The sequence below is a fragment of the Podarcis melisellensis genome, assembly GCF_964234715.1.
Source record: "Podarcis melisellensis genome assembly, chromosome: 1".
Lineage (NCBI taxonomy): Eukaryota > Metazoa > Chordata > Lepidosauria > Squamata > Lacertidae > Podarcis > Podarcis melisellensis.
Window position 1 is genome coordinate 65721760 of NC_138528.1, and position 16813 is coordinate 65738572.

The 16813-nt window shown below is 41.4% G+C and overlaps 1 protein-coding gene and 1 long non-coding RNA gene across 7 annotated transcripts in view; both read left to right on the plus strand.

Annotated features, from left to right (window-relative positions):
- The window catches only part of PPFIBP2 (PPFIA binding protein 2), a 107962-nt gene that overhangs the window by 23652 nt on the left and 67497 nt on the right, over nucleotides 1–16813 (plus strand). For all 6 annotated transcript variants that reach the window (XM_081906719.1, XM_081906722.1, XM_081906715.1 and 3 more), the window contains exons 2-3: nucleotides 2129–2226; nucleotides 10492–10706. In XM_081906719.1, the coding sequence (XP_081762845.1) occupies nucleotides 2163–2226; nucleotides 10492–10706 (279 nt within the window). In that variant the 5' untranslated portion in view covers nucleotides 2129–2162. The remainder of the gene's footprint in view (nucleotides 1–2128; nucleotides 2227–10491; nucleotides 10707–16813) is intronic.
- LOC309367547 lies at nucleotides 12023–16232 on the plus strand. The gene is made up of 3 exons (XR_014167202.1): nucleotides 12023–12240; nucleotides 14474–15226; nucleotides 15594–16232. It is a non-coding gene; the product is annotated as an uncharacterized lncRNA (long non-coding RNA).

Consider the following 16813-nt stretch of genomic DNA (forward strand, 5'->3'; position numbering starts at 1 on the left):
GATGCCCCCCCCGTCCCCCTTCCAACTCTAGGATTCTGTGATTCTGTTGTGTTCTAAGCTGTTTTGTATTGCACTCCTGTTTTTCAAGCTGCAAAGTGGAGTTACTAGCTTCAGGACTGGGTTAGGCTTGTGAAACTCCCTGACCTGCTCTATAGTGTCTCTCTCACCCACTCTGCCCCTTCTCTTTTTCAGCCCCACCACTTAACTTTGCTGCTTACTTCTGAGGCTTCCCTCACGCCTCCATTTACTCTCTCTCACCTGTGTGGATGCGTGTTGAGAAAATGGTGTCAGTTTCACTTATGCCACTTTCCTCCACTTGTCCCCCTTCTGTGTTATCCTAAAAAACAGACAAGCCAGGCAAGGTTGGACCTTTAACGGAAAGCATTCTTTCTGCTTTCTTTCTGCTTTTTTTGTAAATAAATTTTTATTGGTTTTACAATTTCAACTTCAACAATTATTTTCCATAAAAAAGAATGAGAGATACAAAATATCCAACATGAAGTATAAGAACTAAAATTAAAAAATTAAAAACATCATTTCGGAGGTTCTCTTTAACCTCCATTTCCTTTCCTGGTTCATTGAATATATATATTTTCTGCATAATTATACTTAAACCTCTTTTTTCTTATCCTTATTATTTTATCCTAATTACATACAATCACTTTTTATTGTTTCATTTCAAATTTCCTTCCATAAACTTTACCTTATTTTAATTACAGTGGTACCTCGGGTTATAGACTCTGCTAACCCGGAAGTAGTACCTCGGGTTAAGAACTTTACCTCAGGATGAGAACCGAAACTGTGTGGTGGCAACAGGCAGCCCCATTAGCTAAAGTGGTACCTCAGGTTAAGAACAGTGTCAGGTTAAGAGTGGACCTCTGGAACAAATTAAGTTCGTAACCCGAGGTACCACTGTACTTGCAAGTGTTTAGTCAAAGCCTGCCAATGTTTCTACTTGTTTACAATATTTTTGCACATATACAATAAATGCCTCCCATTCTTTTTTAAATCTCTGTTTCATTGTCCCTGAGCTTTTCTGTAAGTTTTGCCATTTCTGCGTAGTCCATCATTTTCAATTGCCATTCTTCTATTGTTGGTATCTTATCTTCCTTTGGGTTAGTAGGATCCGGGCTGCTGCTGTTGCTTACATAAACAGTTTTTTCTTTTCCTTCAGGATTTGGTTTTCTGTTATTCCTAGTAAAAAATGCTTCTGGTAGCATTCCTTCTGCTTAATGGCCTTCCTATCCAGTAGGGCTTTGGGGCAAGTATTTTTTTAATTTTTTTTAAAAAAGGTTCCTGTACTGAATTGTTTTCACTGCTCTGAAGTGCCCAATTTGTATTTAAATTTCCTCTATTTTTAGTAACTTCGGGTCTTAACCTTGTTAAAGGTTCATTGAGATACTGCAAATGGGCTGCTGGCAACAGTTGTTTAAGAAAAATACTGGATTTCTGGGGTGCAGGTGGTTTTTATAATAATGGTGTCATGTGGTTTTGTTGTATTATATTTGTCATTTGTTGTATTACATTGCCTTTTTAAAAAAGTTCAAGGTGGTTAACAGTTTAAATTATTTGATTGAACTGTTTCCCTCTACAGAAATTTTAGAAATAAGTTGGGAATAGGAGTAGGTAGCCCTAGCAGTTTCTTAGCCCAGCCTTGGTAGCCCAGCCTTGTAGATTAGTTCATGTTGCATTCTACAGCAGTATCCTTAGAAAACTTTTAAAATTTGCATAAAAGGGAGTTCCCCAGCATTTGTAGGATGAAAAGTTGGTGGGATATTTAACATTCTGAGAGCAGGAGGATCTGCAGATCTGTGATTGGCCCATGTAGATTTGGCTCTGTAGCTCTTCCAGGTGATGATACTGGTTGTCAGTTTTACTAAGGGATATATGGCGCTGCTTTTATTCTTACATAGTTGTGGTGAGATGTGGATTACTCGGGATCTTTGTTCCCACTTAAAAATGGAAGGGTAAGAACTACTAATTTCACTTCATTCAATGACACAAATAAAATTGCTCCTAAAAATGTGCTGCTCTTTGTCAGCAGTTGGTTAAGCTAATATGTTAGAATTGATGGCAGAGTGATGTTGATGTGATCTGATAAGGTGAACTTTCTCTCCCTCCTTTTTAGACCAAGAAAACAAGGCCTGGAAAAGCTAGAAAACATGGCTTCTGATGCTAGCCATATGCTTGAAGCTGCTCTAGAGCAAATGGATGATATCATTGCAGGTATTGTAATTGATTATTTTTAGTCTGCCCAACAGCAAACATGCCTACAAATCCATTTAATATGTGTGGCAATAATGAAGAGTTCACTGTTCAGGAGAAATTCTGTGTTTCTGTTTGTGCGGGTCTTTCTAAGGCATCTTTTGGAAGTTTGCAATGGGCAATACCCAAGCTGGCAAGTGCAGATTTCTGCTTGCTTGACAGGATATCCTCTTCCTCATGTCTCCCTGTAAGCCTTCTCCCAAATGTCCCAATCGCCCTTTCAAGTTGGCACCTCTGGCCCTAACTGTTCCCCTATGAAGAAATTCACCGCACGCCACTGTTTGCTAGGCATGCAAACAGGATAGGGATGAGATTGTAGACTGAAGTTACAGAGGCACTTGTGGCTTATCGCCTCAGAGGTAAACATTGTATTCCCATGTGCGGTGCAGAGAAGGGGGTCATCGTTCTTTTTAAGCGCTTTATTTTTGTTCCCGCCCCGAATTCAGTTTTCCACTCTTAGTTGTCCTGCCAGTTCTGGCAAAACTGTTCAGGAGATAGCAAATAGAATGAATGAAAATCAGAGGTGTGAGGCGTTCGTCTGGAAAATTTAGAAACCGACTGTAATGTTGAATAGGTTTTACCCTGCCTTTTTGAGAGAGCATCTGAACCACCTGATGATCCATAACCCTGCAGTGTTTTACTATGCTAACCAGTTGAATAGGAACGTAAATGAAAGTAGCCTTAAGTTTAACAGGGCAATCTTGCTCAAGTCTGCTCTAAGACAAGTCCTATTAAGTTCAATGGGACTTACTCCCAGGTAAATGTGTGCATAGGGTGTAGCCTAAATCTCATGAGCACATCTCAATAATGTTGCTTATGGGTAACAGTTTTGGCAAAAGTAACGGTGAGGCTTATGGTACCATTCCATGATATTGATCCCTTATTTTGGGGTGCTGCAGCTTCTCAGAACTTGACATCAAATCCCAAGTATATCTTATGTTTGAAACATTGACCCTAACACAAACCATGTAAGATCAGCCCACCAGGCAGTGGGAGTTTCCAGAGAGCTTTGCACAGCACCAGGTTTCTATGGAGAGAAGATCCCTATATCACAATGTTTTTCAGTATTCTGCTTGTGTACAGATGACTTTCTGAAGGTCTTATGAGAATGCAGGAGGACCAGTCCTGAAACAACAACATGGTTGCCCTTCTAGCAACTTTTCCCTTTCAAAAATGTGAGCTCAGTTTATTTTTCTTCTCGGATCAAATTCCGAACATTCTTTCAGGTCCCACATGGGCAGGGCAGGTGTTAATTACATTTGAAATGCTTGCACTATAGCACATAGTCCATTCCCCCCTTTTTTTAATTAGGCCAAACCAAGCCTAGGGAAAGAGCCACTTACCTTGGAGGAGTGTCAAAATGTCCCTGTGATGGGGTGAACATCACCGCACCATCCATAGATATGGATGCCTCAAGGGAAAAAGAGGTGACCTGGTAATTTTAATTGATAATATATAACATTGCATTTGCGTTCTGCATGTGATGGACTTGTTCAAGGGCACAATGTAAGTAACTGAAATTGGGCATATTATAGACTATTTTTCTACTTAAAAAAAGAAGAAGAAGACTTGGAATGAATCCAGAGCAAGTCAAAATAAAAGCTTTCTTGCTTGCAATTGTGCTCAGTGGAAATATGATATTACATCTGGAGCGTATGAGGGTAAGACTGTCAGACCAGATCACCAAGTAGAATTGCATTTGACGTGATAAAATTTGACAGATAAGTCAGTGTCTCTAGGCTCTTCTGCTTTGGTACATCTATAATAACTGCTCTGAAAATTAAGGATGCTGGATGGTCAGCCTTAGTTAGCTGTCTCTGCCTTGCAAATGCAGAAGAAATTATAATGAGCATGTCCAATCCCTTAACTAACATGTTATGCAAGTGCATTAGCACTGTGAGACCCTGTGCTTGAAACAACCCCATCAAATTGAGTGTGGTAAAATCTCTCTGCACAAATAAAAACAAACAGAAAACCTCAGAGACTGTCTTTTGTCTGTCTTACGTGGATCACTTCACATTGGGAAGCACCACAGAATTATAAGTAAATTAAATATTTAGAAAACTATGCGGATAATCTGTAAACCCCCCCCCCACATACACAACATAGATGGCTGCTATAACAGTAAGGGCTTATCCACAATTACCTTTTGCCTTGCCCTTTCCAGGCACAGGTCTGATCTTTAAAGCTCCATGCCTGAGAGCTCTTTCTTTCACTCCAGAGCTGAAACAGAGCAAACGACAATTTGCAGAAAACCCAAATTGCTGTTTGTTGCACTTCAGCTTTAAAGAGCGGGTATTTATGGGGAAAGCTGCAGAGCGCTTGGACATGGAACTTTAAAGCATGGGCAGTGCCTGGGAAGTGTGGAGGAAAGATAGGTGCAGATAAGCCCTAAGGTAGCTAGGGACAAAGCCATTAAACCAGGGATGGAGAACCTCTGGTCCCTAGACATTGTTGGAGCACAGCTCCTATAATCCTTGGCCATTGGCCACAGTGGCTGAGACTGATGAGAGTTGTGGGCCAACAAATCCTGGGAGACCACAAGTTTCCCAGTCCTACATTAAGGACTTTAAACCACATTCCCCAGATGCTTCTTCCAAGTGTGGCTTAATGTAACAAAAAGAACTGATTTGCCTTGGTAGTTCCATCAGTGTTAATGAAATGGAAAAGTTAACTCCATAAATTTGCTCCCGGCAGTACAAAGACAAAGCTTATCCAACTTCTTTTGATTATAATGGAATCTCTGGATTGTATGGCTGTGATACTGCTAGGATCTTCGCTTTGCAATCTTTCTTATGCCTTTGAATATGTGATTCCGCACCCCACCACCCCCAGCCTCACAACAGTAATTTGCAGTGCTTGTGAAGAACTGTAGGATGTAGGCAGGAAGGTGGAAACAAATAATTGAGAACTGAGTTCTGGCTGAGGCTTATGGGAGTTGTAGTCTAGCAATACCTGCATGGAGCAGGCTTGCAAAGCTGCCTTATAGCATTGATTGTTGAGTTCCAAGGTGAGATGAGCAGGAAATTGGTGTCCTAGTCCTAAATCCATTTGGCATTAGGGCTGATATCTGCCTCTCACAGTTATGCTCTGCCCCCTCCACAGATGAAAGGGTGATTACTACATCCATACAGGACTCATTTGGGGATCAGTGCCTTTAAAAGTTTGAATACATACATGCTCTAGCTCTAATTCCTCTTTTAAGATACTACAGGCTGTTAGGAGTTCAAAGAGCCAATTTCAATTTTCCTCAACCATCCTTCAAACTCTTAATTGCCCTGAGCATTTCATAACTACTGGAGTCCAATGATTATGCTCAGTTCTCCAGGGGCTATTTTGTAGCTTGTTAAAGGCAAAGCAGAATCTCTACAAGGTGGCATGAGTCAAAACAGGAGGCCCTCAAGTGCATATTACCTAGAATTATAACTGTAAGAGAAGTAAAACCTTTAAAACAGTAGAAGACTTGCTGGAGGGGAGGGAATTATAAAACTAGCAGTAACAGAGGCAAAGGGAACCATTGAAAACAGTGTTTACAAGGCTCTCTTCTGCTTAAGTCTTCTGACCTGTTCTTCAGTCAAGGCTGGTCTACAGAGTATACTGTCCACAGTGGTTAGAGACTGGGCTGTGTTTGGGAAGGCTTGGGTTCACATCCCCACTCCGCCATGAAGCTCATTAGGTGGTCATTACCTCTCAGCCAACCCTATTTCTCAGGCTTTTTGTGAGAATCGATGGGCAGGAAAAAATCATACATGCTACCTAAACTTTCTGGATTAAGGGTTTCTTGGTACTGCTTGCCGTTAGGGGTGGCCTTGAAATGGCTTCCCTTAAATGGTTTCCCTGGCATGGAGACTTCCAATGCCAGGGAAGCCATTTACAGGTCAGGACCATGCTGGTCTTGGGACTCACATTTTCAGGAAGAGCCACGTGATAAAACACGAGGATGCAATTTGAAGCTTGTTGCATGCAGTGAGTGAAAACTGTAGAATGACCATTAGTGTGAGACATTTGCTCATCAGTTTAAGCGTCTTCCTGTATAAATACCGACTTCCATAGCACTTGGAAGTATTTTGTCATTCATTAACCTTTTCAGTCGGTGTAAAGCATTGAACTTTCCCCCCCTCCTGCAGTCAATCTGTTTTTTATTTCAGAAGAGTTATATACTGCTTGGTTGCAATGAAATCTCAATGCAGTTGTAATAAAGTTTTAAAAACCCAAACAATAAAGCATTGGTAATAAAGAGACAGAGAGAGAAAACAGAACTAATTAAAACATTCAACAAATAATGAAAATTACTGAGAAAATGCTATATGGTTACTACTTTGTTATACCATTACATTAAGCCGTTACATTTCGCCCTTCTAACATGCATAGCTTGCTTGCTTGCTTTGGATATCTTTCTGGGTGAATAAATACAAGTGTGAAGGTGAGTTAGGAGCCAAATCAGAGGCAGCAGCTCTGTAACCTATGTTGCCATGTTTATGCTCGGTTGACTAAATGGGAAATGGTATGGTTTAAGTCCTTGCTTGCATTTCTACTTCACTTCTCTTTCTGTGTGCTTCATCGTGAATTCCTCTGCAGGCAATGTCATTTCTCCCCTTCTCCCCCTTCCAGCCAGAAAGTGAAAGGGCTAATATGGCAACCGCAGAAAGTTGGGATAAAAATAACACTGCACAAAAGAATGGCATGTGGCTGGAAGAGAGGGTGTCATGGAGATTGTATTTCCGCCGTCATATGCTGGTGCCTATTCTGCCCACACCCCATAAAAGCAACTCTGGAATATCTCTACCCTCTAGTACAGTACTTGGGTATTCTCTAATATTCTTCTTTTGCTTAAGTCATAGCTACAATCTGAACAAGTAGCATATTAACCTACAAGCAGTTGTGAACAGATCCTGGGCTTCTTTTGAGGTATTCCTATGTGGCAGCTCCCCATTCTGAATTGACAAACCACTTTGAAAACTAACCTTGTTGTACCACAGCCTAGTGGGCATCAGAGGAAGGGCCTTTTCTGTGGTGCTGCCCGTACTATAGATTCACCTTCCTTCTGCCCCTTAGGCAAACAGCCATATTCATGGTGTTTAGGTGTCTTTTAGAAATGCACTCGCTCTTCCAGACCTTCACATTCGGTGCTTGACATTTGGATGTTATAGTTTTAACTCTGCCCTATTTGAATGTTTTGATGTGTATTTGACATGGGACAACCTATGAGTGGAGCTCTGCTCACAGGAAACTTTCCCTGGGGAAAGCGGGGAGATTATTTCCATCAATTTCCCCCTCCTACCTGCAGCTTCCTATACCCTCTGAAAATCTATTTTGGATGGTTGGGGGGACCCCCTGGAAATCCACATTGAAAATGGGTCCATTCCATATACATACCAACTTATTTGTAAGTTGTAAACTAATCAACATGGATTTCCTGAAATTAAAGAAGCACTCAGTTTTGTTTTTGATTTAAAAAAGGAAATATTAACATCATAAGCCACATTTTATAGCCTATATTATAAAATACTGATACCCCTGCTCCACTCCCCCTGGCCTCCTCTCCTTTTTCATCTCATCCACCCCTTTGTCTATCCCCTCACAGCTTGCCCAAACCTCCTCTCCCCTCACAGCTCACCCCAAGCTCCACTGCCTCCACAGCTTTCCCCCCACCCCCTTCCTTTCGCAGCTTGCCCCAAACCCCTACCTTTTAAGGGAGGGCTTGGCACTTCATAAAGCACTTTGCCACAGACCACACTATGAAGCGCCTCACCCCTCATTGAACAGTTGACCTAGGCCACTTGCCACCCGCACTGCTCTCCTGCCTGCCAGCATGCTGAAGTTGACCTGGCCATGTGAAGTACAGCATGATGACAGCATTACATTTTTGATGTATGTAGGAAGAAATAGGAGCAGGAACCGGCAAGCCACTCCAGTATCCCTGCCAAGAAAACTCCATGGACAAAAACAACAGGCATATAAAAGTTATGACGCTGGAAGATGAGCCCCTCAGGTCAGAAGGCATCCAACATGCTACTGAGGAAGAGCAGAGGACAAGTACAAGTAGATTCCAAGGCAGACCTTTTAACATCACAGTAATCCAGGTTTATGCACCAACTAGATCCCAGGCCACAGAGAGGTTAGGCTGGCCTCAACTAGAGCCAGGGCTTTCTCGGCCGCGGCTCCAATCTGGTGGAACGCTCTGTCACAAGAGACTAGGGCTCTGCGGGACCTGTCATCTTTCCGCAGGGCCTGCAAGACAGAGCTGTTCCACCAGGCCTTTGGTCAGGGCGCAGCCTGACCCCCTCCTCTGGCAACCTACACAGAATTTTGCTTGATGGTTGCCATTAATTTGATTTTAATTCATTTTATAATGAATGTTTTTAGAATGTTGATCTATTTTGACTGTTGTTAGCCGCCCTGAGCCCAGCTTCGGCTGGGGAGGGTGGGATATAAATAAAATTTATTATTATTATTATTATTATTATTATTATTATTATTATTATTAACTACTGGTGCTGAAGAAACTGAAATTGACCAATTCTTTGAAGACTTACAACACCTTCTAGAAATGACACCAAAGAAGGATGTTCTTCTCATTATAGGGGGTTGGAATGCTAAAGTAGGGAGTTAAGAGATAAAAGGAACAACTGGCAAGTTTGGCCTTGGAGTTCAAAACAAAGCAGGGCAAAGGCTAATAGAGTTCTGCCAAGAGAACAAGCTGGTCATCACAAACACTCTTTTCCAACAACACAAGAGACGACTCTACACATGGACATCACCAGATGGGCAGCATCGAAATCAGATTGCTTATATTCTCTGCAGCCAAAGATGGAGAAGCTCTATACAGTCAGCAAAAACAAGACCTGGAACTGTCTGTGGCTCAGATCATCAGCTTGTTATAGCAAAATTCAAGCTTAAACTGCAAATAGTAGGAAAAACCACTGGGCCAGTAAGATGCAATCTAAATCAAATCCCTTATGAATACACAGTGGAAATGAGGAACAGGTTTAAGGATTTTTGAGTACAAATGGAGGCGATGATTAGGAAAGCTGTATGTGTAGAGCTCTGGGTTTAAAAGGAGTTGGTCAAATTCTTGGAGGCCAAGGCTTTCAGTGGCTACTAGTCATTATGGCTATATGCCACCTTTGGGATCTAAGGCTGCAATGCCTCTGAATGCCGGCTGTTTGGGAGCAACAACAGGAGATGGCCCCTGCTTTGGGGCTTCTAAGGGGCATCTGACTTCCCACATTGCATGGAAAGCATTGCTGGACTACATAAGCCTTTTGCCTGATCAACGCAGGCCTGCTCTTGTGTTCTTCAACAGTGATGCCTTGTTCTTTAACATAGCTTTTGACCACTTCTATTTATTTCCAAAGAGCTTTTTTTGGAGTGTCTCACATGCACCATCCAATTGAACAGAAGCTTTAGAGAAGCACTGCTTGTTGGAATACAAACACAAAAAAGGTCTCAGTTGGACCTGACAAAGTAATTATTCAAATGATTACATGTGTGAAATTGCTGGAGGAATTGCACTGTTAAAAGTGGGCTAAAGCAAACTTGTTTGACATTTATGATGGCAGTAAAAATACCCTTGTATTTCCCTGCAAAATTGTAAAATAAATAAATACTTTTTAGTAGTGTGTCCCTGAAAAGATGGTGACACCTAATGGTTTGTAGGGGCAATTACAGGTAGCTGGTTTGGATTTTCTATCTTCAATTTTTTCCATAAGACTGAACTTATCTTTGGCATATCCACCCTGAGATTACTATAATTATTGAGTGATTATGATAGGTAATCAAAAATAAAGAGTAATGTTGAGTTGCAGCGGGGGTGGGGGGCAGGGGGCAGATCTAAAAATGGGGGTGCAAAATTACAGAAGTTAAGTAAAAAGTTCCTTCAGCAAGTTACTCGTGTTTTGAATAACATTTCTGGAAAACTTTTTGAAGCTTAATAGCTTCGTTTTGGACTTTGCCCAATTTGTTCCATTTTCAGGTCATTGTTTGGTTTTGTATGTTTTCAGTGTGCTGTTTTAACAGGTCATAACTGCTCTGGGCAGCATTCAATCAGGTCTGTTGTTGAGTGGAATAGATTATAATGCTCTAAGGATTGGTCACATAGGATAATTTTGGCCTTACTTCCCATCCCCTGTGAATGTTACTAGTATTGTATCTTGTATGTAAAGAACTTATAAGTAACTGGTTCCTCCTAAATTGCTTCTTCGGGTTTTTCTTGTTTTCTTTTAGGTACCAAAGCAGCTGCGGAATATACAAATGGCGTCTATGACATGGTGTCACCTGCTCAGTCAGTGTATTTCGGCACACTACAGATCCTTCATCTTCTAGAAGACTTGAAGCTGGCATTAGAAATGGTCAAGGATCCGCAAGAGAGAGAAGCTTTGCGGAATCAGATACCAGGGACTACAGCAGCATGCATACACGCTTGGCTGGAAGAAAATCTGGTAAGGAGAAACTCAATGTGTCTCTATTATATTGAGAGACTAAAGACTCGTGCATTGAAATAAGCAGGCAGCTAACCAGCAGGTAGTAGTTCCTTTGTACAGGTGCTACTGGCCTTTAGGAGAGATCATAGTGCATTGATTTTCCTAGGTTCAAACCATGATAGCTCTAGTTGAAGAATTTCGGTTTGCAGGACTTATTTATAAAAAAAAGATTATGCCACTTAATATAATAAGGAACTTTTAGGAGTTTACTTAAAAATACATTAGTCAATAAGATTTCCCAAAAAGTAAAACACAGTTTTATATTGCACATAAAAGTGATTAGTGTACAAAACAGAGGATTAAACATTAAGAGTCCATGGGTGGAATTTGACAGTGAGCTAATGCAAATGTTCTGTCAGCACACTTCTGCTTGCCAAATAGAACAAGCTCCTCTCCCGCGTGTGCACATATGTAAAGTTGAATGTTGCGCTAAGAATCCTAGCAGCAACATTTTACAACAGCTGTGCTGCCAAACCAGGTACAAGAGTAACCCCACCTATATCCCCATACAGTAGTCTTAATTGTGAGGTTACCTATGTAATTGTGAGGTTACTTTGGCAAGGCTGTGGGCATAGGTGTGCACCAGCTGAAGTTGGCAATGGGCACTGTGAACCATTACAGTGCCCATTAGTGTCAGCAATGAATTTAGGAGCACCCCCAAAACTATGCAACTTTCAGATAGATTGCAACCCCGTCCAGAGCTGGTATATAAACAGAAGTCCTAGATCAACCATCTGTAAGGTCAGAATTCCATTGCAGTTATTAGCCCCCATCCAGCCCATGACTTCATCCAGGTGCCAGTTTAGGACATACATGGCCTCTGCTTATTTAGATGTTGCAGAGAGATCATCAGCATCCTGGTGGCACCTTGCTCTGAACCTCCTTATCATCATCATCATCATCATCATCATCATCATCCCCAGTGGGCTTTGCATAATATTGAGGACAACATTGTTCCTGTGGACAAACTGCCATGGACCTGACCTATACAGTGGTACCTCAGATTAAGAACTTAATTATTTCTGGAGGTCCATTCTTAACCTGAAACTGTTCTTAACCTGAGGTACCACTTTAGCTAATGGCACCTCCCGCTGCTGCCACACTGCCGAAGAACGATTTCTGTTCTCACCCTGAAGCAAAGGTACTATTTCTGAGTTAGCAGAGTCTGTAACCTGAAGCGTCTATAACCTGAAACATCTGTAACCTGAGGTACCACTGTAATAGTCTCTGGATCAGGCCCCATAAGTAGGAGTGAAACAGTAGGAGTAGTCCCTGGAGATAGTCCAGGGGGAAGTCAAAACTTCCTGGCAGGAGTAGACATGGTATCAGCAGATGGTGAGTTATGCACAGTCTCAAAGAACACTCTGCTCACCCACTTTGTGACTTCAGAAGAAGCACCTGATTTCCGGATGATATAAGGAGTGTGACACTTCCACTTGCCCACCGCTTATTTCCCAACAGCTCCTTTTCCTCCCAGCCAGGCTTTCTTCCTGTGTCCGAAGACAGATAAAGGGAGAAGAGTGTTCAAAGGAAGGCTAAGGGGAAATGAGTTGTGGGTATGGTGAGATTTCTTCATTTGCCACCTGTCCCTTTTACTGACAGCCCCCCTTCCACTTTCTGTGTGATTGTGCTAGAGGTGGGTCTGACTTTAACAGACAGATCTGCTTCTATCACAGTTAGCATAGCGTAGCTCAAAGACTTTCAGAAATGGTTGCCACTCAGAGTAGGCAACATAGGATTGGATGGACTGATAAAACATAAGGTAGCACTGCGACATTGACCAATGGCAGGTTTGCAAAATATGTGTATGGAGTCAGCCAATTCTGAACATGATGGTTGATAGTAACATAGCACCAACAACAAACTGTGCAAAAGCAGTTTTGTCAATTTGGCCTCTGACCTAGTTTGGGAAAGAGTTCCTAGAATGCCAGGGAGACTTTGTCTTGCAGGTTAATGTGTCCTGTCGCTTTGGAACAAGTTAATGTGTGCTAGGACTATGGAACACTTTCAGGTTGTTTGTTAGCAAAGTGACCTGGCTTCAGATTGCATGCCTCCAAGGTATTGTATCACAATTAGCAACATAGCACTGGAAACTGGAGACTGATGCAGATTTCTAAACATTTCACTTTGAATGGGCTGTCTGTCTCATCAAGTTGGCTCTTACCATTCAGGGTTTTGCCATCTAAAATAGGACAGTTTGTCTAAAGAAGCTAGATGGCTATACATGGAAGGTCCACCCCATAGTGGGGATCCGAAAATTTGCCATACGGTACAAGTCTATCAGTGCATGTACTATGTTTTTAAAAATAGTTGTTTATATTAGATAGCCTTGAAGCATAAATCTTAATTTTTTTTCAGTGTTTCCTCTGTAGTAGTCTTATTATTAATTACAGACATAAAGGTAGGAAACGGGTATTTTATTTGACAGCAGATTTGTTTTGTAATAATCTTACAAGTAAATGAATGCATACGCTGCTAGGAGCTTCCTGCACAGGAAATTGCCCAATATTGAGAAACCACAACACTTATTTTTCTCTCTCTACTTAATTAATATATGTCAAGTCATGCTAGTTTTGGCTCTCGGTTGTTAAGCATGATTGACTTCATGCACAATTGGCTTCACTATTTTTCATTCTGTGCTAATATTCATTCTATGCTAACTTCTGCTTAACTCCTTGTGAAGCGTGCTCTGGTTGACAAATACCAGGGTTAACATTATTTGATACAATTTGCCCCCAAATGGAAAATTAATCAGCAGAACGCTATCTTTAAAACTCTAAATATTTCTACATAAACCTTTGCTGAGATTATCTTTATCCTCATATATACGCAATATGACAGTTATCTTTTGGGTGTTAATAAAACGGATTTCTGTACAGTACTTTAAGGTATCTCCAAATATGTTTCCCAGATGTTTCCTATCAATCAAGGTTCTGGATAGTTTCCTGCATCCACTTCTACAGCTTGAAAAACAAACTTGGAATTCAGTATTAGTGGTTAAGAAGTTTTCCTTCCCAGCTCTTTTTATACATTCATCCAACCGCTACATGTTTAGGGGCAGAATGGAAATAGCACCTTTCCATCTGTACCTTTCATCTGTAGGTCATTAGTTCAAATGTGGTGACAAGCTTGCAGTCTGAAAACCACTGCAATCTGTTTAGTTAGCAAGCGATCTGGAGGTCAAGGTTTCCAGTTGCATTCTTAGTGTTGCATTACAGTTCTTTAAAACTCGAACAGCCTAACTGGCATCCATTGTTCATCTGAATTAAAAATATTACGTACTTAACTTTGTATCTTTAGCAAATATATAGATCTATCCCATTAATGATTGTGTCTGTGGTGAAAGGTGGGCAATACAACAGCTTCCTGCCCTACAGACTGTGGCTCTGCTATTGATTACTCAGTCAGTGCCCTCAGTTTCTCCTTTTGAGTTCAGTAATCGTAAACTGATACTTCCTGATTAGGCCATGTTGTCTTTCTGCAGTCAATGTGTGCTTCTCATCTGACACAAATCCCTTCAAAGCCAATGTGAAGGTGTGCTTTGATGAAAGCGATTCAAGAGAGACTCCACTTCAAGGTTTAGTCCACTTTAAGGTTTTGCACTACATGTGTTGTCATCTTTTGTTGTTGTTCTAAGTCAAGTTATTGTTGCCAGAACGTCTGCTTTGCAAGTAAAATTTCCTTTGTGCGGCTCCGTTTTGTCAGGCTTAAGAACAAACATTCAGGTACCCATTTCACTCAATCATTTTTCTTCTCACAGAACACAACCCCTCTCCCTTTTTTCTCCATCAGAAAGCAGTTGTGTATGTTTTGGAGTTGGTCCAAATTCTGATGTTCCCAGAGTCTCTGTGATCTGTTGAAAAAATTGTAATACACATATGAAGTGCCCTTAGGAAAGAAACATGCCTCCTTAGATCTTAACATACAATAAAGTCCAATTCACTGGCTTTGGAGAAAGCAATCTTTGTCTTACTTGATACATCCCTTTCAGTAAAAGAATGTCAGTAATGAAAATATGAGTGTTCAGTTTGTTGTCCCTTCTTCTTGCAAGTGCTGGAATTGAGGTATTGAATCTAGAGTTCATACACTGTGCAAATAAGCCTTGTTTGGGAGGAAAGTACAACTTGCTTCTAACCACATTGCCCAGCCCACCACAGATTGGCACTTCTACCAAAAGCGAAAAATGGCTCGCCTGCTTAAATTACAGGCCAGTCCATATTGTCAAAGGCAGTTTTGGCCTCTGAGCCTTTTGTTTGTTTGTTTTAAGGGGGGCTGGATGTAGGGTTGTCTCCTGACTAACCTTTTCATGGAGAGAAGACCACCTTCCATTTGTGGACAGTACTGCTATCCAGCAGAGGCTTCCCGTGGAGAAAGGATCCAGTGGAATCCCAATCCCCCCTTTCTCCTGCAGCCTCCAGTACAAGGTCCCAACCCTCCAAAGCAGATTTTCAGGAGCCACAGGAAGTTGCAGGGAGAAGGTAAAGGTAAAGGTACCCCTGCCCATGAGGTCCGGTTGTGACCGACTCTAGGGTTGCGCGCTCATCTCGCTCAAGAGGCCGGGAGCCGGCGCTGTCCGAAGACACTTCCGGGTCACATGGCCAGCGTGACGAAGCTGCATCTGGCGAACCAGCGCAGCACACGGAAACGCTGTTTACCTTCCCGCTATAAAGCGGTCCCTATTTATCTACTTGCACTTAGGGGTGCTTTCGAACTGCTAGGTTGGCAGGAGCTGGGACCGAACGATGGGAGCTCACCCCGCCGCGGGGATTCGAACCGCCGACCTTACGATCAGCAAGTCCTAGGCACTGAGGTTTTACCCACAGCGCCACCCATTGCAGGGAGAAGGAAGAATGGGCAAAAGTCCCCTCTTTTCCCTGACAGTGACAGTATCCCAAGAACAAAGTTACATACAGGGGATTTTGGATCAAAGCTCTACATTTCAGGAGTCTAGCCTAAAGCTCTGCCAAATCGATTTGTCCAGTTACCAGTCTTTTGAGTTTAAGTAGGTTAGGCATTTCAGGGGTCTCTTGAACATCTGTAGTTCAGATGTTACTGAACTACAACTCCCATCACACCTACCTAGGGCTGACAACCACCTTCAATGGGTCACAAGTTCCCCTATCTGTTTTTAATGAGGTTCGTATTCATTAACTTATTGCAAGCTGCTTTGTGAAGGCTTGTATTAAGATGGTATGTGTAAGTAAATAAACACGTAAGTAAATACATGTCAGTAAATAAACTGCAGAGAGGTGCTGGAACCTCCAAAAAATAAAATAAAAGATCTAGAATTAAAAACCTACTGTGGACATAATCTTGGTTTTTGTGGTTTCTGTTTGATGGAATGAGAAAAAAAATGAAGTGTTTCTTTTACAAAATATGGAGGACTGGATGCACAGCATTTATTTCAAACAGCAATCTGGGTAACTGTGCCAAATAGTTTTCCTTCCGAACAAGAGTAGGAAGTTGACGGTATCTGTTTATGCAACACTTTCAGCTACATTATAATGTTGTATGGCATCGAAGTATTAAGTCATTGTATCCAAATGTATTCATATGTGAAAACACTGTCTGTGTCTCTGTTTCTGTGTGTGTGCTCACTCAATAACACTTATCTCTGGGAATACTTTAGGCTTCTAAACAACAGAACACAGGCTGAGATAATTATTGGTTACTTGCTGATATTGGATACAATGACATAATTATTTGCTAAATATTTTAGCAGTGAGGGATCACAAAGTGGGTAGTAATCTTAACATTAAAAATTATACACTAAACCATTCTTGGCATGGTCTGCTGAACTATACACTAGTGGAAACTTTTGGGGAAAGTTGTATTTCTAAGGTTTGATGGCTCATAACAGCACTCTTTTTTAGAATAACCCCACAAAATAATACCATAAAATTATATACCATTAGAAAGATAATTTAATGCAGAATATGATGCAACAAATTCTGCCGAAGTATCTCTATTCTATCAAATGTTATTGCCTAATAACTCAAAAAAGAAAGCATAGCTGCCTTATGTAAGAAGTGGATTTCCATAACTGAAAACTGACCTAGAACAAA